General features: G+C 36.2%; 2 protein-coding genes and 1 long non-coding RNA gene across 3 annotated transcripts; all 3 read left to right on the top strand.

The window, feature by feature from the left end:
• The first annotated feature begins 448 nt into the window (after positions 1 to 448).
• LOC121735832 lies at positions 449 to 5,224 on the top strand. Its single transcript, XR_006036923.1, has 3 exons — positions 449 to 460; positions 1,980 to 1,985; positions 5,119 to 5,224. It is a non-coding gene; the product is annotated as an uncharacterized LOC121735832 (long non-coding RNA).
• Positions 5,225 to 16,082: 10,858 nt separating this feature from the next.
• On the top strand, positions 16,083 to 18,044 carry LOC121736250. The gene is made up of 2 exons (XM_042127334.1): positions 16,083 to 16,254; positions 17,089 to 18,044. Exons 1-2 carry the CDS (start codon positions 16,083 to 16,085, stop codon positions 17,763 to 17,765), a joined length of 849 nt encoding a protein of 282 aa, XP_041983268.1. The 3' UTR covers positions 17,766 to 18,044.
• A 545-nt stretch (positions 18,045 to 18,589) lies between these two features.
• Positions 18,590 to 24,684, top strand: LOC121736249. The gene is made up of 6 exons (XM_042127333.1): positions 18,590 to 18,901; positions 20,060 to 20,417; positions 20,477 to 20,822; positions 22,079 to 22,162; positions 22,951 to 23,060; positions 24,507 to 24,684. Exons 1-6 carry the CDS (start codon positions 18,766 to 18,768, stop codon positions 24,682 to 24,684), a joined length of 1,212 nt encoding a protein of 403 aa, XP_041983267.1. The 5' UTR covers positions 18,590 to 18,765.
• The last annotated feature ends 824 nt before the right edge of the window (positions 24,685 to 25,508 follow it).

Genomic DNA, 25,508 nt, shown 5'->3' with positions numbered 1-25,508 from the left:
GGTAAGAAATTACAAAAAGAAAAAAGAAAATTCTGTAAATGAAGACGATGCGGAAAGAGCTGTATTGTGTGTTGTCAACAATGGTATGAAGCTGAGAACTGCTGCTGCTATATATAACATAAAACCAACTACCTTATACTATAGAGTTAAAAATTTTAAAGAGAATATTACTCCCAAATCTAAAGAATATAGTAGCAAACACACAGTTTGTCAAGTTTTTACAAATGATGAGGAATATATGCTCGAAAAGTATTTCTTAAGAATGTCTAAAATGAACTACGGCCTGACCTACGTGCAAGGAGAGAATTGGCATACCAATATGCTAATGCATTACACAAGTGTCCTGAGAAGTGGATATGCAATAAGATGGCGGGTATTGAATGGATGAAAGGGTTCATGAAGAGGCATCCTATTTTATCATTACGAAAACCCGAAAATACAAGCCTTTCTAGATCTACTAGTTTTAACAGACATAACGTTATGATGTTTTATAATAACTATGAAAAAGTATTACAACGAGGAAATTTTACTCCAGCTCGCATTTATAACTTGGATGAAACTAACATAATGACGGTTGTACAAGCGCCTAATGTAATAGCTAAAACAGGACAAAAACAAGTAGGACAAGGAGTTTCAGCCGAACGAGGCCAACTTATCACTATGTGTGCCATTGTTAATGCTGTGGGAAATACCATTCCCCCAGTATTTATTTTTCCAAGGGCCCGATTCCATGACTCGATGCTTAATGGAGCTCCTGTAGGAAGCGTTGGATTTGCTAACAGTCCGTCTAGTGGTTGGATGACAGGGCCTTTATTTCTCAAAGTTCTTCAACATATACAAGAAACCGTTAGATGCACGAAAGATGACCAAATACTAATATTACTTGACAATCACGAGAGCCACTGCACAATAGACGCTATAAATTTTTCGAGAGATAATGGCATGGTATTATTAACATTTCCTCCTCACTGCACTCATAAATTGCAGCCACTTGACGTTGCAGTAAACAGTCCTTTTAAAGCAAAGCTTGCAGTCGCTCAAAATGATTGGTTGCTTAATCATCCGGGTAGAACCATCACTATTCACGATCTGGCGAGTATTGTTACTCCTGCATATAATGCTTCACACACTATCAATAACATCACATCGGGATTTTCTGCGGCAGGGATATATCCATTTTCGAGAAACAAATTCACAGATGATGACTTTGAATGTTCAGAAGTGACTAATAGGCCAGTTCCTGCGCAACAAGCACCTTTGATTGTTGCATCAGAAAATGTAGCGATTGATCAAACTGATGAGATGTCACTTCAGGTTAGTGCTTCTGTGCCTCATAGCGATAACAATGATGCCCCTTATACTGCAGATCTTGATGTGGATCAACCTGTAATAACAGTCGCTCAGGCCATTGAAGTATCTCAAATTGTTGTTCCTGCACCATCCGCAATCGACAGTGACGCCACTGATGCCGAAGATATAGAAGTTGATCAACCTGTAATTACACCCACCAAAGCTATTGATATAGGTCCGGTTGTTGCTAATTTTGAGAATATGAGTCAACTCACAATCACAAACCCTACATCTCAACCTCCCCGTGAACTTAACCATAAAGTAGATGAACTTGCAACAACCACTGAGACAACAGATAAAGCTCCAATAGGGTTAATAACTCCTGAAGCAATAAGACCTTATCCAAAAGCGGCTCCTCGTACTGGAAGAAAAGGAAGAAAGAAAGGTTCCTCACGTATTTTAACTGACACTCCAGAAAAACTCGCAATAGAAGCAGCATATCTAGACCGTCTTAAACGCAAACCTTCAATTGTTCCTTTATCAAAACGAGGTAAATCTATGGCTAAAAATACTTCTACAAAATCCAAGAGGAAGAAAACTTCGCGAGGTGATCAATCAAACTCAGAATCAGATGGAAACATATCTTTGCATGATGATTCTGATATGGAGGCAAGTGACAGTCTAAGTAGTTCTGAGTTTGATGCTCAAGTTGCCGAGGGAGAATCATTTCAATATTTGAGATATGAGGATTTAAATGAAAATGATTATGTGATGGTAAAATGTCACTCTATCAAAAATGATGCACAAATGTATTTTGTGGCTATTATTAAAAGAAAAGACGAAAGGATGTTTTTAGTTTCTTTTATGAAAAAGAAGTTTGGTTATAAATTTTTGTTCCCTGACAAAGAAGATCAATCATTTATTCCTATTACGGATATTGTGAAGAAACTTCCAAAACCATGTCCTACTGCCGGAACTTCACGAACAGCTGCCCTTTTAACCTTCAAATTTAACTTTAGTAAATTTAGGCTAGGATAAGATTTATCTTCCAATGTTTTAATTTGTTTCTTTTTAATTTTTATGTTTTTTCTTACTGGACTTTAAGGCTATTTTGATTGTTTATTTTATAATTTAAAGCTTTTAAAGTACGTTCCTAAGACTCATAAGTCATATTTTTAAGATAGGTATCACAAAGGTACATATTTTATAAGATTGTTTTGCAATATTCATATTGATCTCTTTTATGACTTGTAAGTTAGTTAAATCTTGATCAAGACTGCCCCAGACTGTATAGAGTTTTATACAATTTATTTAAGTAATAACTAGTGTAGGTATATATGGCTATGTTCAATGATAATATAAGATGCAAATAACATAAATATAGTGTTGATTAAGTTCTAAGTGACGTGGTTTTTATTTTATCCTGGTTTTTCAATACTGCCCCTAGGGGTTTCAAATGTGCCCCGCAGATGGGGCGGATTTGAACAAAATATGGTTTTTAAAAAATGGAAATTACGTTAGTTTGATGGATCAAAATAAATAAATATCATTTTTATTATTTAGTATAAACCCCATAATTATTTATAAAATATAATACATCTTGATTTATAACACCATATGAGAAATATAATTTAATAACTAAAAAGTGTTCAAAGGTGCCCCCCTCTCCCCTATAACTTGTTACCGTATTAATAAAAAATATTTCACCGATTGTGATTGTTTTTTTTTGTGGTTGAATCTTGGTTGAGTACTTACAAGAAAAAACAGTTTATCTAGAATTTCGGGAAATTAAATTTCTAACATGTAGGTTTACTTTTTATAATTATACTTTATATAAACTTACCTTTATATAATGTTTCAGACAATTGTAAATCGCCCAACAAGTCTCAGGAATCATTGTTGACATCAATTGTGGTGATATGATACAACTAAATTTCAAATTCTCGTAGGTTTGTCCACTGGCCAAAAACCGAAGCGTAGCAATTAATCGTTCTCTAGCGCTTACGGCATTCCGCATCAATGTATTTTTTTTTTCTATAAATGGTGCCACCATTGCAAGAAGCTCTTCAAAAGAGTCAAAATCCGTCCGTAAAAAGTTATTGAAGTCATCTACTTCCAGTTCTTTTATAATATTCATGTGGCATAACTCACTTCTTTTCAGTAGCCATTTCTTCACCCAGTATCTCCTTTTCCTTTTTTTTTGAGGTAGCACCACAGAAAGCGCCAAGGCTACTCCAATCTTTTGATTGGTCGATAATACGGGTGCCATTCTCAATACGTGTGCTCAGCTCAGCTTACTCGGAAACACTGCACGGCAGGCAAGTGTGTAGAGATACTCCCGATATCGCCACAACCGCCATGCACCCTAGATTGCCCCTGCGGCAGGTGTGTGAGTAGCGCCTTTTAAAGAGCATACTAAAGGATGATCGAATAGTAAAATATAGAAAGAGGAATGAATTGATAAATGAAGTATTTGGAATAAACCGGCAATATACAACCAAGGTGTCAATTAACAATAACGCCATATTGCTAAAAAAGAAAATTCATAGGTTTTTTCTGCGAGATGACATCTCAAGAGCAACTGCAGGTAAGAAAGAGACCGTAACCCGAAACGGAATCAAACTTCAGAAAAGGTTCCTGCTCGATACAATGAAAAGTTTGCACAAACATTTCAAAGCAGAAAATCCAGGGGTTTCCTGTTCTTACTATTATTTTACGAAAAATCGCCCATTTTTTGTTTTAAGACCTTCTGCTGATGGTCGTGAAACTTGTTTATGCAAAACACACATCAATTTTGCTTACAAAACCCAAGCACTGAAGAAACAAGGGATCATTCAAAGCGACAACTTATGTGATATCATTAAAGTAACAGTGTGCGATGAATGATGATCGGTCAAAAAATTGTATGTATAATGACTGCAAGACGTGTAAAAACAAAATCTTTTTTAAGCTTACAACGAAGAAAAAATTAAAGGTACAATCAAATATAGCCAAAGGATAAGGAAAGAAAAAGTTTATGAGAAAGATGGGAAGAAGTTCAAAAGTATAAAAAACAATTTTAAAAAGCACGTATATAATATAAAAGTTCAGTTCCATAATTTCCGGGAATGCTTGGACAACTTACAACCCAATGAATGCGCCATAGTTGTTGACTTTAGTGAAAACTACAACTGTAAATATAACGAAGAGGTGCAATCACATCACTTTGGGGGCTCTAGAAATCAAGTATCTCTACATACAGTCATTGTCTATACTCACGACTTGGAAAAGAAGTATAAATCAAACTCTTTTTGCACAATTTCTTCATCCACTTGTCATCAGCCTGCTGCAATTTGGGCTCATTTGGATCCAATTATGCAATGGATAAGGAGTGAGTATGAATCTATTAACTTAGGACATTTCTTTTCTGACGGCCCGTCCACTCAGTATTGCCAATATTTGACTACGGCTTTGCGGCTACAACGTGGTCATTTTTTGAAGCGGGGCATGGAAAGACTGAACTGAACTATAAACTAGCTACAAAAAGAGATTAAGAGATATAGCAAAAGCTATGAAAAGCTGTTCATCAACCAGGTGGAATATATTTGCAAAGATGTTTTACTGCTCTCCTCTATTGATTCTTGTCTTTCTAAGTGGTCACATCGGCTGGCTCTTGAATTAAAAAACGCATAACATAACTCGGAAAATGTATTAGCAACATCTTTTTTTTGTGATAAAATAATCTCCCTTTATCATGTAGAGAAGGTCCATCATGATGGATATCATAATATCCCAAATGTGTTTAAAATCGAGCTGCTTACAAAAAACACGTAACCATTAATACTCTAGTTAACAAGTGCCATTTTCCTCGAAACCTGATCTCATGCACCGAAAATTATGATTTTGGTCTCATTCGATTCGGAATATCATTTAGAACATTCTATCAAAATTCCAACAGGGGCTGAAAAAAATTGCAAAAGTTATAAACAATAAAGTAAACAAAAAAAGAAGGGTTTGGTTTTTTTTTAATATTTCATAAACTATTTGAGATAGTCAAAATTTGAAAATAGATCCTTAAAGAGCAGGAAATTTCCTAAAACAAATCCTAACTTTTGGAACTTTATCAATAATCCTTATAACTTTAATTGAGCGGCGAAAGTAACGGTAAAACCGCATAGTTCGCGTTTCGCGTGATTTGCTGCAATCTGCCACGTGAACTAAAAACATATTTTAACTGATTAAATATTGATATTAAGGAATAAAAAAAAATAGGTACTAAGTAGACATATCAATAAACCAGAATCAAAAAATAAATTATCACCATCAGTCCACTGAAGGATGGGTTATTTGTAGCGTGTGCTTTGGCTGGGCCCATAATTCCTGCGCAGGCGTAGACGATGACGATGAAGAGGCACATATAATATGTAAACGTTGCCAACCAGATTAAAAGTGTACTCATTATGCCCCATGGCGTTTCCCATTTTGCCCCGTTCACGGGGCAAGACGGGAATTTTGACATGTGCCATTTATTTCTCAATTGCCAAAAAAGTATGTGATTTAGCGCCAAAAAAGATTTTAATTATGTTAATTATAAATGTAAGTGTTGTTATACTTGAAAGAGATTTTTAATAAACAGTATTATTCTCATTATATGACGTTTTTTCTCTTAAGTATCCCATATTGCCCCGGTCTCCCCTACTTGAGGAGTGGTTACTTCGCTCTGAAAATACTGTTACGTGCTAGGGTTCGAAGGACGCGTCGAAGGACTTTAGTCCAGATGCCGCAGACTACATTAGCCTCATCGAAGAGGAGTACCGAGCCATATCGGACTGTGATAGAGCTTATGCGAAGAGCTTCTTACCGTGGGCCCATGCCTACTACCACGTAGTGGCTTTCTCATACAAACTAGCTCTTTTCGCTAGGAAGCACGGAACAATTACACGCGATCAAAAGAACTTGATCCAATTTGTTGAAGGATATGGCAACGCAATGATAGGAGCCGGAGCCGCAGCTTATCTGAGTGGGCTAGGCGATTACGTCGATGCGACGGAGGTGAAGCACAACCTTGCACGCGCCGCAACCCAACGAACCACGGTCTTTATGACACCTTGTCCGCACCGGCGATTGCCCTTCGCAGGGTATTAGAAGAGGTCGCCACACGGTTCGAAAAAATGACACTTGGGACATACCCGCCACTAGGCCACACGTCCCTGTCAATAACGAACCCCAACCGGAGGCTCGACCAAAAAGGGGAGTAGTGTTATGGATACGGACACGTAGTGTCAACATATATCCCACTTCTGACACCAGTTGGACTTTTCTAGAAGGTTCGAGCATGTACTTGCGCACCTCACACCATCTAGTATTGAGTAGGGGATTTATGTAGTCGGTGTTCCCTCGATAAGTTTCGCTGGTTTGACGTTAGATGGCACTACGTGCCCGTATCCATAACAATCTATATATTAATACGTGAGAGAAAAACTTTGTAACCCTTTTTACGAAAAATGGGGAAACGTAGGGGCATGAAATTTCGCACAGTTATAGTTTATATGGTGAAGGAGTGCATCGAGCTAATATTATTTTAAAATCATGCTTTTATCATATATATTTTTAACAAATAAAACGTTACACACACTACGACACTACTACTAGGAAAAATGACTGAAATGAAATTATTGTTTTTTTTTTTATTTAATTTTAGATACTATTAGACAAAGCTTAAACGGCCAGTCTGAGATCAGCTGAGTCCCAGAGACAAGAATTGAAAAAACTATGGTGAAGTCAATAATTAGTAAGGTCGAATTTCGACCATTGGGCGATCTCTAGTTTATTTAATTGTTATGCTTTTCTTAATAGTCACCATTTTAATGTTAACATAAAAACGCAGATTTTTTTTCAAAACAAGAAAAGTATTTTTTTAAAATTCTTTCGAGCTAATCTTAAAAGGGCTTAGAAGGGATCCCCGTTGAAAAAATGGAAAAACTTTGATTTTTTCCTTTTTTATGAACAATCAAAAGCATTCAAGAATTTTTCATATAAATAAAGCCATTACGGTATTTATATGTCCAATTAAGTATATATAACGTATACTTTGAAAATTTTGACTTTGACTGACATAAAACTGAAGAGAATCAAGTGACCGTCTAATACCATTCGTCAGTCTATCAGTCACCATCAGTCACACATAATTAATTAATGATTGACGGAATTGACTGTCACTTGCATGAGCGTGTAATGGATGCCTTACGTCAGCCATTCCGTCAGACGTTCCGTGCATGTCAGATAAATGTGAATAATGAAAGAGAAATGAAGATGAAAAAGAAAATAATTATAGGTCTACCAGAATCTAATGGCAATCACTATATCTATTAAAGAAAACAGCATCAAAATCCGTTGTGTAGTTTTAAAGATTAAAGGGAACAGAGGGACATGGGGGAAAAAAAGCGACTTTGTTTTATAATATGTAGAGATAAAGTTACCAATGCTGGGAAAGCTCTATAATTTTTTAAAGCTTCCTTTAACTTTCGAACCGCATCTTCACATTTTTGGATCCACAAAGAGGGCTTTCGCAATGGTTTTTAAAAAGGCTTTGGATTTTGTTTTGGTAGTATTACTGATCTTAGAATACTAAATACTGACGAAACTGTTGTATAACTGAAGTGGTTCTAATTTGATATTATCTACATTTAATTCTGAAAAATATGTCTCCAATAACTTAAAATATTTATTCCAATCTGTTTTACTATAAATAATTTATTTTCCACAGGACAACTTCATATTATTTAGCTGCCCATTGGATCACTGTGGACAAGCCATTCGCTAATAGGAGCTAAAAAAGGACTAACAAGAACAAAATCAATTTTAGATGGATTTCTATTTGGTGCATATCATATAAGCACGTTTATTTGAAAAATGGCAAGACACTGCAGAGGAGTCTATGGCTGAAGCAGCATGAAAAGAAAAAGAAGCAGCTCTGGCAGAAGGAAGGGTTGATGAAAAATGAACCCCAATCATAGACGAAAGGGTTGTTGCTGGATTCTAGGCCAAGCGTTCTTACAGTACCAACTATTCTTCATTGTCAGGAACAGCTGCGATAATCTGAAAACGCTTTGGTCAAGTATTTTTCTTGGCAGTACGTAATAAATATTGCTCTTTTTCCTGATTTCATGTCCGCTATCTTCAAAAGGCTATAGTAGAAATCGTTAACTAGTTGGACGTTGATTGATGATCGTTCAATCGACGTTCGGCCGAGTCATTTAATTGAAATCAGTCAGGTAATTGAACGTATTTCACTTTTTTTTTCATTGGGCTGGCCCATCGTGGTATAAATGAAACATTAACAAAAATAAAAAGGCATTATTGGTGGAATAATATAAAACAAACAGTTTCAGCTTTAATTAAAAGTTGTGAGCAATGTAGAAAAATGAAATATGAAAGGAAACCGATTCAGCCGCATCTTCAATTAACGCAAACTCAAAATAGTCCTTTTCAGGAATTATTCATAGATCTTTTATATGTAGAAAATAAATATTATTTAACTATAGTAGACGCATTTAGTAAGTTAGCCCAGGCCATAGACATACCAAATAGAAATACTCCAGAAGTAGTAAAAGCATTAATTAAATATTTCAGTATGTATGGCATACCCGATAAAATAAATAGCGACTCAGGAACGGAATTTAATAATGAATTAATAAGGGAATTATTGAACTTGCATAAAATTGAAATTCATGTTGGTACTCCTAATAATCCAAATTCAATGGCTATTGTGGAACGATTTCATTCTACAATAATCGAAATTTACAGGCTTGCTAAATATGATAAGAAAGATTTAGATGCGTGTAGTGTTATGACTTACGCTATTATGGCCTATAATAATACGATTCATACTGCAACTAACTTCACACCTCTTGAAATGGTATTTGGACATACTGCAACTAACTTCACACCTCTTGAAATGGTATTTGGACATACGGATTCAGGAAACGTTTTTGATAATGATAGAGATAGGATGCAAAAATTATTACAAGATCATAGGAAGGGACTTAAGGTTACTTACGAATACGTAGCGGAAAAATTAGTAAATGATAAAAAAGAAGTAAGGGATAAGAAAGGAGGAGAAAATCCGGTTCCTGAAATTAAGAAAGGAGATAAAAAAATTTATGAAGAATACTAGAACTAGGAAAGCTAAGCAATTACCTAGGTTTTAAGAAGCTGAAGTCACTGGGGAGGTTTCGCAAAATATAATACCGGTTAAGCTAAAAAATAGAAATACTAGAGTAGCAATAAAAAACATAAAACGGCCTCCACAGGTGGTGCTTCCTGGTACTAGCAATGGCGAGTCCGACATGGCATCTCAATATTCACAACATGACCAGGAATCCAGGCATAGCTCCGAGACTGATCACTGGAGCATCATTAAAACGGTTGATTTAGAATATATTAAGTTACAGTTAGATAATAATATTGGGGAATATAATAGGTCTTTAATTCAAGCAGACTATCTGGTTAAGAATGAATTTTTAGGATTAGAAATACAAATAAGCTCTTTTATAAAATTAACTAAGTCTAGATTGTCACAAATTCTCCCTAATTTAAGAACCAAAAGAGGTATTATTAATCCATTAGGATCTTTTATAAAACTTATTACTGGGAATTTAGATAATAATGATGCAATAGATATAGTAAAATAATTAATAATTTACAAGAGAAAGAACACTCGGTGGAAGATAGAATTTCAGTTATGCAAGTAGCTTTGATAAATTAATGAATATATCTAGCGACATGAATTTTAATGTCAAACAAATTAACGCTAAAACAACTGAAATTCAATCTTTGCATAAGAATCAAACTACGTTATTTAACTTTATTTCGGTGATGAATAATTTGTATCAATTGCTAAATAATTTTCGCACTACTTACAGCATAATCATGGAAATAGAAACATCAATCGCTTTTAGTAAATTGTATACTCTCCATCAGTCTTTTATTAATTCGACGGAACTATTGTCTATTTTATTAAATGTCGAAAAACATGCTCGATTAATTTACCCAGATAACTATGATACTTTGCCAGCCCTAGAACGATCAATAATTTTAAAATCGTATATTCACCAGCATAGAGTAGTATTCATTTTAGAAGTACCATTAGTAGATAGAAACACTTATACATACTATAAAATAATTCCTATTCCTATACATAATTTCCTTTCTAAAAGTACTTCCATTATTTTTGCTGAATTTCCATACCTTATTGTGAATAAGTCACTATCGGTCTCTAGTAAGTCCATGCGAAGAATTAGACAGCAACATGTTCCTTTGCGACGCTGACAAAGAGGCATAATACAAAGAAACTTGTTTAGAACAAATTATGCTACTGAAAAATAACTTTTCAAGTTGCCAGTCACACCAGATCATTTTAGAAAACAGTAGAACTTATAGAATTGCTGCAAACCAATGGCTTCTGTTCAGTATGAAGGAAATAATCATAACAGAAAATTGTAAAGACCAAATAACTAAGACGAAGTTGCAAGGTACTTTTATATTGGCCACTGATCCTGACTGCGAGACAACAATTGGCGACACTTATGTTGGGCAAGTGTCCAACACCACATCCAGCAGCCAGCCAGACGTCACGGTTCAACTACCGGAGGTGCAGTTGGAGGTTCCAGCTCCGGATACCTCGCTTGATGTTTGTGGAGTTGACTTTGATAGTGTTAAACAGTTAGTGCAAAATATGAAAGTAAAATATATTAGCGAAACTAATAGTGAAAATAATAGTGTTAAAAGTGACTTAAGAATTTGGACAACGGTTTTATGTATATTATTAAAAATACGTGTTTTTTTATTTTTAACAAGGATCAATATATCAAAATTTGGCAGGAAGGTTTAATTGCACCCTGTATTACGAATGATTTCATGAAATGTTTTGTGTGTGAAATAACATGGGTCATTTAGCTAATCACCCCAAGTTAATAATAATTCCACACAAAAATACAATGACTTCTCAAATTATCACCCCATAGAATTTTCCAAGCCTCAGACCATAACAAGTCAGCAAGAACTAAATAAAGGCATTAATCAAATTCGTTCGAACACTACCACGGAACCTTCGCAGTCCGATATTATTCAAACAGGGATGGTCAGTCATTAAACCAATGATACAGATAGAAACATCACCCACCAATCAAATCATTAAATAGAAGAAGCAGCGGCAGCAGCTCTTCGAATAACCTTTACAAAAGCTTAAAAGACAAGAGGAATTAGTAAAAGATAATGGAATAGCTGTAATTATTATAGCATCCACACCGGTTTCGGTGACGGTGGTCGGTGTCATTGAAACCAGGCTGGCTACGCAGGAGTAATTTTATAGTGCCCAAGTGTGTGCGCAGTACCCAAGAGCGCTCTCTATTCCTTTACTCTCATAACCTAGTGGGACGGAAGACCAACACGACCGGCGAGAGATCAGGCGCAGGACCGACTTTTACATGCCCATCCGACGCATGGATCATCTTACTTGTCAGACAATCAGGGGGTCAGCCTGCATTGTCCAAACTTGGAAATAACATGTTTCCAACGCGGGAATCGAACCCACGACCTCCGAGTCAAGAGCCGCGCTCTATACCACTAGACCATGGAGGTGTCCTATACCACTAGACCACGGAGGCGTCTGTAATTATCATATTAATCTGTAATTATTATATTCAAAGTTTCGCCATCTGCAATGAGGCATGTAAAAAAATATTATGTATGTATAAGATACTTTCAAAATAAATTAATTTTATGTTAATTCAAATCACCCCCCGGACCACTGAAAAAGAGGGGGTTGAAAAACCCTCGATTTTTTTCCATTGTCGCATTATTTTTATACGGCGTTGCGGAATATTTGATTCGAAGCTGTAGGTCTACTACGAAACCGTTTTGAGACTCAAACAATCGGACGAGAATGCCGCGTCCCGCTCTAACAACGTCATTTCCCGTTTGTTAAAGTAGGACGCGGCATTTTCGTACGATTGTTTGAGTCTCAAAACGGTTTCGTGGTACGGCCCCTGTATTGAAACAGTATGAAACTTATGCCGTATAGAATCAAATGATCAAATTTACCATGGAAATTGTCAGAAAATAAAATAAAAATACCGACTTAAGTGGCGCATTGTTTTTGTACGGCACTGCGGGCTTTCTTATTATTTTTCATGTATCTATCGATGCTAAAAATACCGTACAGAATCATAATATGACCAAAATGTACTTACCCTACATGCACTTTTGAATTCTCACCAGCACTCAGTTGGACAGATTACAATTGACGGCATAGTGCTAAATCTTATTATTTATGCTCTAATATCGTCCTATATACGTCACCAGGTGGTTCATATGACCCATCCATTTTCGACATGGGCCTGTAGTCTATAAAGTATTGATATCGTTGCCTCACCAGTGGTAAGTTTTCGATCATACCTACACTAGCAGTTGTTGTCACATTTATTTCAACCTTCTTGCTATTTAGAGTATGTTTATTTAGACTCTTGGCGTCATAAAATAAATAGATATATAACATATTCCACAGTGTTTGAAATGTATGTGTTTTGGACATATGTATTGCTAAATTTTATCGTAATTCGGAAGTGTGTTCAATTTGTGCAGACATGTGTATGTGCAATGTGCATGTGGGTTGAAATGCTCGGATAACATACGGTACAAAATGCAGACAGGATCAATAATGCGATCATTACTGGCAATTAAATGATATAGGACTTACAGCGTATTTACATCCGATCTTGTATTATTGAAGTCACCATAACCGAACAACACTAGATAAAACGTCATAATTTTTAAACTAAGTGTGTTATCGCAGTGGAATAAATTTTGTGATGATGACTAATAATAAGCCGTACCCATAAAGTCAAAATATCCAAGAAAACTAACCTTATAAATTTATAATTAAGTGAAACTTGAAGAAAATCTGGATTTTTTTTCATCATTTTTGCAATTGATTTACAATTTCTCCTAAAATCATGTTATTAACCCTACCTTTTTTTTATTCCAGCATATTCTACGTATTATTAGCTTTCTAAAAATAAAAATTGCACGATTATTACTTAAAAATAACAGTTTCTATGACCGTTTGAAAAAAGCCTATGCGCATTGTTTGGCTACGCATCATTGTTTATCACAGGTAGAGACCTTTTTTTTGGTGAGTCATTGTAGAGGCACGCGGGTCGAAGTACGAAAGGGGAAGAGGGGGGCCTGTTGAAGGACAATTTGAACGTTCGTTATGCTTTGTAGCCTAGCCAGCCAGTCGCTCCGAACCTTTCGCCGCTGCTATTTGTATTTCTCCTACCAACGTTATCAGTTTTCGTATCCTACGTATCACGCGTTTGCTTTGTGGTCACCATGCCACGTATAAGTGATTTCCCTCCAGCACACATTGCCGATATCCATTATTACTATGGAATGTACCGAGGGAGTGCTAGAGCTGCTTGCGCAGCTTATCTAACTGCATTTCCGAATCGACGCCCCGTGCCATCAGCCCGTAATTTCCAAGAAGTCCATAGAAGACTGGCTAGCGCTGGACTTTTTGTGCCTCGGAATCACCGCGAACCAGGTGTTATTATCGATGTTGCTATCGAAGAAGCAATTTTGGATGATTTGTTTCGTGACCCGACTACCAGTACGAGACGTTTGGCATTACGTCATGGCGTGTCCCAGAAATCAGTTTGGCGCATCTTAAGAAAAGCAGGGTTGCATCCATACCACTATCAAAGGGTGCAGCATTTACACCAAGATGTGGATTCACGTCCAAGAAGCGTTATGTCTTCATGGGTTTTAAGAAAAACAAGAGACAATCCACAGTTCCCTAAAAAGATTCTTTGGACAGACGAAGCCCAATTTACTAGAGATGGCATCGTTAATTGCCGAAATTTACATCGGTGGTGCCCGAAAGGTGAAAACCCTAGGTTGAAAAGGGCTTCTACGTTCCAAGTGAAATTTTCTTTAAATGTATGGGCCGCAATGATCGACCATTTTCTCATTGGTCCTATAATACTCCCAAGAACGTTAACTGGAGAGAGATTTCTTGTACTTCTGAGAGACGAACTGCCGTGGCTATTGGAAGATGTGCCACTTCTAACCCGTCGCAGAATGATGCTCCAAATGGATGGATGTCCCGCCCATTATGCGCTGATCGTCAGGTCATATTTAAATGACAATTATCCACGTCGCTGGATTGGTCGAGGAGGACCAGTTGGGTGGCCGGCGCGTTCCCCCGATCTCACACCTATGGATTATTTTTTATGTGGGACCATGAAACAAAGGGTGTACAGCAGTCAAATTAATACAGAAGCGGAACTTGAAGAAAGGGTTTTGCGTGTGGCCAATGAAATTAAAAATGATCCCGATATGATTCAAAGGGCAACGCAGCAAATTTTGCTTCGCGCTACAATGTGTATGCAACAACAGGGTGGTCATTTCGAACATTTGATGCATTAGGATAATTACTGATTTGATTTATTTTTAATTAGTTAAAGGTAATAAATGATTTATGCTTGAAAAATACTTTTGTTTAAATCATTCTCCAGCTCTAACTCAGATAACTGCATTTTTTAAACGCTGATTTAAGAAGTTGTATCTAAGTAATAAACTTGCAAATTTTACTTTTAGAAAGCTAATAATACGTAGAATATGCTGGAATAAAAAAAAAGGTAGGGTTAATAACATGATTTTAGGAGAAATTGTAAATCAATTGCAAAAATGATGAAAAAAAAATCCAGATTTTCTTCAAGTTTCACTTAATTATAAATTTATAAGGTTAGTTTTCTTGGATATTTTGACTTTATGGGTACGGCTTATTATTAGTCATCATCACAAAATTTATTCCACTGCGATAACACACTTAGTTTAAAAATTATGACGTTTTATCTAAATAGGGTCAACAGGTGCAACTCAAAATTTTAAAAACATCATAAAAAACTCAAATAATTTTTTTAATTTTTTTTAATATTTTTCCCGTCGATGAAATGGGGTGTAGTTTCCCTGATTTTAATATGTGCACTTTATAAGGACTCACACTGTATATATCGATCTAGCTAGGAATCATTTCTAGAAAATGTCATTTTCATCGGATACCGAGCGAAGCTCGGTCAAACAGCTAGTTTTTATTTATATGTGAATGAACCCGAATTTAAAATTTTCATATTTTGTGTAATTGAAGGTAGCGAAATAAAAAATCCTTGTTCTCGAATCACGCGTCGAGAACGTTACATATTCCCATCCATTCCTACTATATAAAGAGCAGTTCTTCCTTCGCGAGCCAGTGTGTAAAACGAGCCTCTTTTACAACGAACCTCTGCCCGCCGCGCCTCTGAGAAATCTAACCTAATTTCTACGTCGTTACTATGCGCGATAGCCTATAGAACTATTTAAATCAGCCAAGTGTGAAAAAAAATCTGTGTCAAGCCAAGAAGAAAGAGGGCCCTCGAAGCAAGCAAGCTACAGAACGAAACCCAGCCAAAAAAAAAAGGATTATCAGGTCAGATACTGCTTTACCTCTTTCCTTTTTAGGCCTCCTACGCACTGGCGACCTGGCCGCGGCGGCCAGTGAATTCTGGACTTTATATGGCAATCGCTATAGCCCCTACGCACTTAGCGGCCAGCGACCAGCGGCCACCGTTGGCCGCGGCGTCCAATTTGATGCCACGCGACCAGCGACCAATCGTGGCCGTCGAGAACATCACTTCTGTATTAAAATTCATCAGTGCTACCGCATCGGCCGCGGCGACCAGACGTGTAGCTAGCTACAGAGTGATTATTTTACAATGGCTAATTTCGACACGGAAAGGTTCATAATTGAAGTTGAAAATAGAAGAGGTTTATGGGATTTAGCATCAAATGATTACTCCAATAAAGATGTTAAGCGGCAGTTGTGGCTTGAAGTGGTCGATATATTTGGCGGTGAATCCATGGAAGATAAAGAAAAGGCAGAACTTGGTTAGTATTTTATTTTATTATGCCTAAGTAAATTAAAAATGCGATGAACTACAATAAACGCAGCAGGTGCTGTAGTAGCATTCGACACGTATATGTGACATGAGTGATTTTTTTTAAAAGTTGTTCCGTTCATTCAAAATCTAAGAAATTTTAGCAAATAGGTAATTGTCAAAAGTATAACTATTTTATTTCTACTATTTTTCGCTTTGCACATGAGTTTTGACAATTATTTGCTAAAATTTCCGAGGTTTTCGTAATGATTGGAATAACTTTTTAAAAAGATTACTCATACCGCATGTGCGTTCGACGCCATTTTGTTTACGGCGCGCAATGGCGGCTCGCGGCGAGCAAGTGCCTCAACGCACAAACTGAGCAGCCGTCGTAGGTACGCACCCATATATTTACAAATTGTGCAAGGGCAAGCGACCATCGGTACTGAAGTAGTTTGCGAATATATCTCGATATTCGGTTGATGAAAAATAATTCTTGTAATTGTAATAAAGAGATCCCGAATGTTGTGGTTTGATAACTCTAATGTGCTTGCCGTCGATGGCTCCGATGCAATTAGGAAATTGGGCGTATTTTTGAAAACCTTCAGCCGTTTGAATCCACTTATCTCTGGTCAATTGTGGCATCACAATTGGTTTTAATATCTCCCATATTGCTTCACAAACATCAAATACTATTTCCGATACTGTAGGAAGCCCTATACGGTATTCATGACTTATATGAGATAAAGAACACCCAGTAGCCAAATATCTGAAAATAAAATTCACATTAATAAACATAATATTAGTTTTGTAATATGTACTACATTTATTTATTGATTTACAGGCATTACTCTCCAAAAAAGATGGAAAAACCTTAGAGACTGTTTCACAAGAGAGCTGCGCCGTCTTAAAGATGTCAAAAGTGGTTCTGCTGCAAAACGTAAATCACAATACACCTATTTCAACCAATTACTGTTTTTGAAATCAGTGCTGGAAACAAACGCAACAGAAAATAGTCTCGAAGAGGCAAGTCAAGAAAATGAAAGTGCAAGATCTTCTGATCTTGAGACTCAACAGTCTGCATCAAAGTCGCTTAGAACAAAAAGGAAGAAAAAAATACCAAACGAAGAATCCGATACAGACCCTCTAATTTCAGTTCTGCATAAGACCATAGCGACTACACAGAATGATTCAAATTGTGACAGACTGTTTCTTTTATCCCTCCTCGAAAGATTTCAAACAATCCCTGCTGCAATGAAGACCAAAGCGAAAATGGAAATCATGGAAATTATAGAAAAGTACCAACCGAACTGTACACCTACAACAGCGCGCATAAACTATTCAAGTAATTTCAATACTCTTAACGACCAAGAATATGACCCGCATCGACCGAGTTATTCAGGTTATTCTACTACCAACAGGATATCAGATGATTCAAATTACAGCGATACTCATACTCATTATTCTGATATTTCTCAAAATTCAGAAATGAAAGACCTATTTCCCAATTTGAATGATTAATTGTTCACAATTGCCATTTTTTAAGTTATGAAAATACAAATAATTTGATTATCTACTTCAGTTTTTTAATATTTAAAAACATGTTATAAGCAAGCCCTTTTCCTCTCCTTTTCAAAGTCGTAAAGTAGAATACTACTGAACAATAGTTCATAAATTTTTTAAAGTGGCAAAACCTTGGTCAATGAATTATACAGGTTGTTGTGAAAAACACAACAGTGGTGGTTTAGGGTGATTCAGAATCGAGTCTTGTATAATTCAAATTTACAAAAAAATCCATTTAGCAGTTTAAGTAAAAAAAAGGCCCTATCACATTATTTTTATTTTTACTGTACACAATACTCCATTCCGAAACACCCTTTAAAATATATCACGTATTTTTTAAACATTCTGTTTTTAAAAAAGAAAAAGCTTACCTTATTGTTATTACTAATTTTTCTTCTGCTGGAATGCATTTCCGATAGTTGTTACCAGTTCCAGTAATTTTTGGTTTTATTGTATCCAGTAACAGGTTAAAAGTATTCGTTGACATTCTCATGTAATTAAAGAATCTCTTCTCATACATTTTTAAATCCAAAAAATAAGTATAATATAATCCTTTAGTCTTTCTCTCGCAAAGTAATGGATGCACCCAAAACTGTCTTTTACGTGAAATCTTCCGTTTTCGTTCTCGTAGTAAATACACAAGCACAGTTAGTGTGATTATCTTCTGCACGTCCATCTTGACACACCCTTGGAAGTCGACTGCAAATTTTTCGGCCGTCCACATGTCGCGCTTGCCTACGCACCGGCGACCATGGCCGCGGCGGCCTGGCCGCGTCAGGGATCTATCAGACAGGGAGCGGTCACGCGGTCAAGCGTTCAAGCGGTCAGTTTTGCGTTCTTTGTGTTATATTACGTTACATAGATATACTCACACAGGAGGCATTCTGACCGCGTCGGTCAAGTAGAACGCACGCGTCCGCGCGTTCAGTGCTGTTTTGGCGACCAAATTGGAAGGAAGATGGAGACCGAAAAGCTAATTATGTTAGTACGTAACAGGCGTTTTTTATACGATGCGAAGGATAACAATTACAAAAACCGAGGAATAGTAGCCGAAGCATGGTTGGAAATTGCCAGAGAAATGGGAAATGAAAATGGTAAGTCATAAAATAGTGTTTTGGGGAACATGTATTTTTGCCACTCGTTCAGAAACTACATTTTTTAAGGAATATAGAAATGTTTTTTTTACTAGCTAGGTTATGTCGAATAAAAAAAAAACATCAGTCACAATATATTTTTATTACATCGAAGTTTAGTTAAATATGCACTAGAATATGCGATCCTTACATAATATTGTTATTAAAATATGAAATAAAGTGTTCACGAACTTCATATGCTGTAATATTACTTCTCTGGGCATTTGGTGCAAAATCATTAAAAGATCGGGCATTAATATAGTAACGACGAACCATATCCTCATCTACCACTTTGTTGTCCCCCTTAATTCTGAGGTAGTTGTGTAAACAACACGCAGCTTTTATTACTTCGTTTGTTGTTTCTGTGTTTAGTTCAATTTTATGAATGAATAAAAACCCTCCATTTCTGAGCCAAAATACCGAATGCACTCTCTACTATACGCCGTGCACCACAAAGTCTACGATTGTAATTTGCTTTTCTATGGTCTCGAATTACTATGTCAGTAGGAAATGGTCTCATTAAAAAATTTTCTAACTTGAAACCACCATCTCCAAGAAATACGTGAGGCACAGGTTCTTCCATCCCTGGAAATGGCTTTGCTGGTGGCATATTAAGCTCATTATCAATCAACTTCTTGTAAAAGACAGAATTTTGAAAAATAGTGCTGTCACTGTCTTTGCCATAGCTGCCTACGTCAATCATTATAAATTTATAATCAGAGTCCACCACTGCCAGCAATACTGTTGAGAATTTTTGTTTATGACAATAATGCAAAGACCCCGTGTTTGATGGGCATTTTATTGTTACATGTTTGCCATCTATACTGCCTAGACAATTTGGAAATCTCCATCTTTCATGAAATCCGATAACAGACTGCTTCCAAATTTCTTCGGTCGGGAATGGCATTTATGTTGGCTGTAGATTTTTCCAAATTGCACTACATGTTTCCTTGATTATAGTTGTAACAGTAGATTTTCCCATACAATATGAATTGCCTATTGTGGATGAGTAATCTCCAGTGGCAAGATACCTGAAACAAGTACAAAAATATAAATATATTATTAACAAGTTTGTTATAAACGTGCAAATCCGAATTGATCGTGCATATTTGTTTACAGGTAAACAATGGGCTACTAAATGGAAAAGCTTAAGGGATAATTATAAGAAGTTCAAAAAGTCAACAGAAACGGCTGCATATAAAAAATACAAAAATTGGCCTTGGGCAGATCAGCTTCGCTTTCTAGATGACACCATTGCACTGAATGAAACTGATAGTAATATCAGTGAAAATAGAGACAGCACTTCACAAGTTTCTGACTCAACCAACCAACCAAGTCCAAGTAACAGTGTTGATTTGCGAGATTCTGTGTCTGAAAACCTCTCCCGTCCCGGTTCTAGTAATAGTAGTTACTCTAGAAATTCTGCAAAAAATAAAAATGTAACACAAAAAGGTGATTCAGACCTACAACAACAACTGTTAAAATATCTACACGAGAAGAAACTTAATAAGATGATATTGATTATTTATTTCAAAGTTATGCGACTTCTATGAAAAAAATGCCAGCTCGCATGCAAAGTATGCTCAAACTAGATATGGCAACATTATTTGCAAAATACGAAATGCAAATCCAGGATAATATAAATATAACTCCAGTCAATTCACCATCAACTAACTTGTCTACTGCAAATTCATATAAGTATTCATCCGAAGACAGTATGTTACAAGATGTTGAAGACTCACAAGGTCTGCCTGAATTGTCATCACACGAAATGGATGAATTATTACATGATACACAACATGTTCAGTCAAATGAAGTAAATCAAGACCAAAATATAACCGAATTTTCTGAGCTTAGACGGTGTTATGAAGAAGCCGCTGAAGTAATTAATATTGATAATGAATAAGTCTTATGAATATACATTTATTTGTTAAAGGAATAAAGTTACTTACCTCAAACATACCACCAATCTTTCTTTTGCTGAAATGGCTTTCCTCCAGTTAGTATCTTGTTTAACTAAGTCATGTTTAATTTTGTCATACAGTTCATTGAAGGAAGCAATTGTCATCCGAAAAGAATTATAAAAAATTTCTTCGTCATTAACCCATTAAAAAAAAGACGATGAAATTCTCCATCTTTTTCTCTGTCCTTATTTACTGGGCGCACCCAGTATTTTCTTTTCCGTCTTGACGCTGATAATGACCACAAAATCAACCCGCTTTTTGACTTTGTTTTGTTTCATTCATTCGTCCACTTGTCGTGCGTTCACGCAGTCTTGTACTCGTGTCACTTGTTCTGTGTTGGTCTGGCTGCATTATATAAAACTCGCCGTGTATAGTGTGAGTATATTTGGGTTGTAACGAGACCTACAAGATGGATAAATTCGTAACCCTTACGTCAACTGATGATCGAGTCGAATGATCGTCATTAGGTTAACCCGTCGTTAAAAAAGAAAAAGTTATGAATACTATACGACAATACCATGAAGACTATTTAAGGTTGGGGTTTACTTAGACCCCAAACCCTTCTTGTTTGCGGCCAAAATCCAATGAAGCAATGGTCCCTAGCAAATTAAAAGGACACCTCTCTACAAGACATTCTCATCTCTTGGACAAGGACCTGCAGTACTTTCAACGTGTTGTTATTACGTTTTCAATAGATTTGAAAATATATAATAATTATAATTTTTTATCTTCTCGCCTGGAGATCATATTATCTTGTTTATCTGTCGCCTCGGATAAGCAACAAAGATGACGTTCACAGTTTCGCCAAATATGTTGTTGATGAATGTTCACATCTACACTGACATAAAGTATGTGGAGGCAGGTAAGTTCTGTATAACAAACTTTTTACTGCATGCGGTTATTGTTATTTACAATTATTTGATTCTTTACATCCTAAAGTTAATCACTAAATGTATTTGTGTAACAAATTTGGAAAATTAAATTCGTGGATAGATATATTCCAGATAACACTAAGGTTTTAAAACCAAAAGTTGCTGCTCAAAATCTTCTGCACATTGAGAATAACCACAAGAGAATAGACTTTTTTACATTAAAGGAGATGTACAAACACTTAAATTATACAGTGGGTGGTGATTTTTCTATACCTCATTCGGCTATTTCGCCAATTTTTCAGAGATCGGGTCTCGATTACCACGCCGAAGTTTCGAAATTTATTGCACGTGACCTGGCTCAGGGAGAGAGTGCTTTCGCGGAGATGGTTAGAAATTCCATAATTAAAGGCGCGAAAAGACTCGTCGATCCGAGTTACAAGACTGATAAACCTCGTTATTCGTCACAAACTGTCTGCTGAGGAAGAATCTCAACTTACTTCTACTTTTCCTGAGTAAGCTTTAGATTTTAAGCATGATCTTTATCATCCTCATGCTTTTGCTGCTGCTTCAAGAATAATAGAGGAGCAGAACAATATAATGGGTCTTGGTGTCAGAAAATCAGAAAAGATACCTGAAGATTTTGATGTTCTCGTAAAAGACTCTGGAGGGAACCCTTTTAAACAAGTGAAGAGAGGTAGACATCATTTTCATTGTTGTTGCCTAATTTTATCTGTGTATTACCAAGAACGAGACGCATCGAGAATGGTTTCTTCAGCAACTATTTACTATTCTTTAGCAACTATTAATAATAAATCATTAATAACGCTTCCATCCTTTTTTCACTTCTTTGGAAATATTTACTGCGAAACCGCCGTTAATGAATGATGTTAGTCACGGTCAATAGTCAATTTTTATTGACTTTTTTCTTTTTTATTTTGTACCAAGCCGAGCGAGTTAAAGACATCATTGATTAGCTACCTTCTTCTACTTTTCAATTGCAATGTGTTACAAAGGGGCAAACACCTTGAAGCCATAACAATATTATGAGCGTGAAATACGGTGAAATTTGACCCGATGCCATTCCAGTGACGGGCACGCCCACAGACAGGCGTTTTTCCCGTATTCCAGTACTATGTTGTACTTCGAACTAAACGAAACTCAACAGAACTTACAGCGAGAGAAGTGGAGAAGAGAGAAACAAAAATATGAAGATGAGACTATTGATAAACAAACTTCAGAAGATAAGGCAGAAAAAGCAAAAATGAAAAAAACTAATGAATTGTCGTAAATTACAAAGTTTTAATAATTTTCAAGTACTTTTCACTCGTAAAGTTTTTTTTTTTCAATTTTTTTTAACTATTTTACAGTTTATTTTCTTAAATCCCCAAATATTCTACTACCCTACCATAATTATTGTATACGTTAAATAAAAACTTGTGTGACACTAATTATTTTGTGTTACAGATATTCTAATATTCCATTATGTTTCTTTTGTGTGATGTAATTTTTTTTTAATTCCGTCTCAAAAACAATTTAATCGCGTCAAGTTTCTGGACTTGTCTCTAAATTTAGTCCACAACTTTTGTTAGCAGCACAAAAATATTTTGCGACCAGAAGGAAAGCGGGTGGCCTCGATAGTCATAGAAATAGCTTCAACAGTTTTTCCCAGTATCACGCTCGTCTCGCAAACGTATGAAAGATACGCGCCCTGGCACCCTCTAAAGCCACAGCTGCATATTCACCAGAGCAAGCTTTGGCCCTTATGATTGACTGCGATTTAAGTAAAGACGCGTATTTTAATATACAGCAGGGTGCTAAAAACTTGGTAGTAACATCTATCCATCATATCATTCAAGTAGCTAAGCAAACGTACTATCCGGAGAGTGACATCAAAATAACAGTAGATTGTGTTGAAGTTAGTCAACGATTACTTGACCTTAGAAAGTCTATTGGATTTGTACAGTGAAGTGTTTTCAAGAGTAGAAACACAGATTGTAAAAGTAGTATCTAAGTGGGGTTTCGATAATATTGGGTGGCACACCGTGCCCCGGGCAGAGTATTTACAAACAACAATTTAGTTATTCTAGACTCTACGGAAATTCCAATTTTGTGCAGTGTTGTACGCATATAAATATTTGATGTCAACCGTACTTTTTGGAAAGCATCTAGCACATCATAAACTCGATTTCGCCGTCCTCTTATATTTAGAATAATAAAGGAAACTGAAGAAAATGTTAAGGACATGTTTGATGATGTGCAAAGGCCAATAAATAACTTGGAATTCAAAATTGTGGAAATTAATGGAAAACTTGTCAGTTTTGAATACGTTATGTTACGTTCGACAAACTGTATTATGGCGGACGAAAAGTATTCCATTGACAATGCGCTGGCCGCGCTTGTTAAGCTTGACAACACTTGGTCGAGGAATAACAGACAATGAAACGGAAAATGGGTTTTTAGCATGTACAGTTTAATCAACATTTGTGAGCAGTTCGAGTCATTTGCAGGTGTTTTCAGACAATCATCAAAGCAACACATTGACATGAGATCTAAACGAGTAGCAAGAGATAACGAAGATGTTGGAAAGTTATCCTAATGGAAAAACAAAAGTTATTTTCGATGGATATTCGTCTGGCACAAAGTCCGCTGAAAGATTACGTCGATCTACTAGATACACCTCTCCTGCAATTGAGTTTGACAAAACAACTGTTATCACTTTTTTGCCGACAGTTTTTTGTCAAACGACAAGAACAAAGATCGTCTCATCGATATTCTTTCAAGGGAACTTCAAGCTGCTGGTATTGAAACTGATCAAGATTTCGAAGATGCAGATCGATTGATAGTTACCACAGCTCTCAAGGAGTCCTCTATTTACGACTCTGCTACATACATCGGAGAAGACCGATGACCTTCTAGTTTTGCTCGTCGCGTTACACAAAGAATGACAAGACAATGTGTACTTCAAACAACCGCAACATGGAAGCACTCCCGAACGCGTCTACTCGACCAAATCCATCAACCATCCACTTTTCATTCATGCCTTCAGTGGTTGTGATACGACTTCTGCTCCATTTTCACAAGGAAAACACAAATTCATCACAGTTCTTCAAAACAACTAGTCCAATAAAATTACGGCTCAAAATGTTTGGGGACAGTTTGGGGATTTTAAGGATCGATAGGGGGGTGTATTCTGAGCATAAATTCCAATTTGAGGGGTTCTACTAAGGTCAGCTCAAGGTCATTTCGATAGAAACGCGTTTAATTCGATATCTCGACAATGATCAGTGTTAGGCAAAAAATTGTAGAGACCTTTTCTCTTCCAAATTAAATTTACTAACTTTTTTATCTGAAACTTTTTTTAACATTCATATTTTTCAACTTATTACTCCCGCAAGGCAAAAATTTTCGTGTCGTCGTGACGTGTATCGAATGTCACCAATGTTGTCGACGATGATTTTTTTGACGCAATGGCCTTCAGGACGTCAGGGCCTTTAAAATTGAGGAATCACTTCCATCGACCTCGGGTGCTTAACTTGAAGAATTTTATAACCTATTTTTTTGTCAATAAACGTGTGAAACAGTTATAATTATTCATTTACTTCTTTTTGTAATCCTCATTCACATTATTATCCCATTGAATAGAAAAAATACCCAAATTAAAGAAGTACAATATTTGAATGATATTTTAATGATTGCAATATTTAATATTTCAATGAAGTATAATTTTTAAAT

Source organism: Aricia agestis, chromosome 18 (assembly GCF_905147365.1).
Source record: "Aricia agestis chromosome 18, ilAriAges1.1, whole genome shotgun sequence".
Taxonomy (NCBI): domain Eukaryota; kingdom Metazoa; phylum Arthropoda; class Insecta; order Lepidoptera; family Lycaenidae; genus Aricia; species Aricia agestis.
This window is presented reverse-complemented; position numbering and strand designations above follow the sequence as displayed.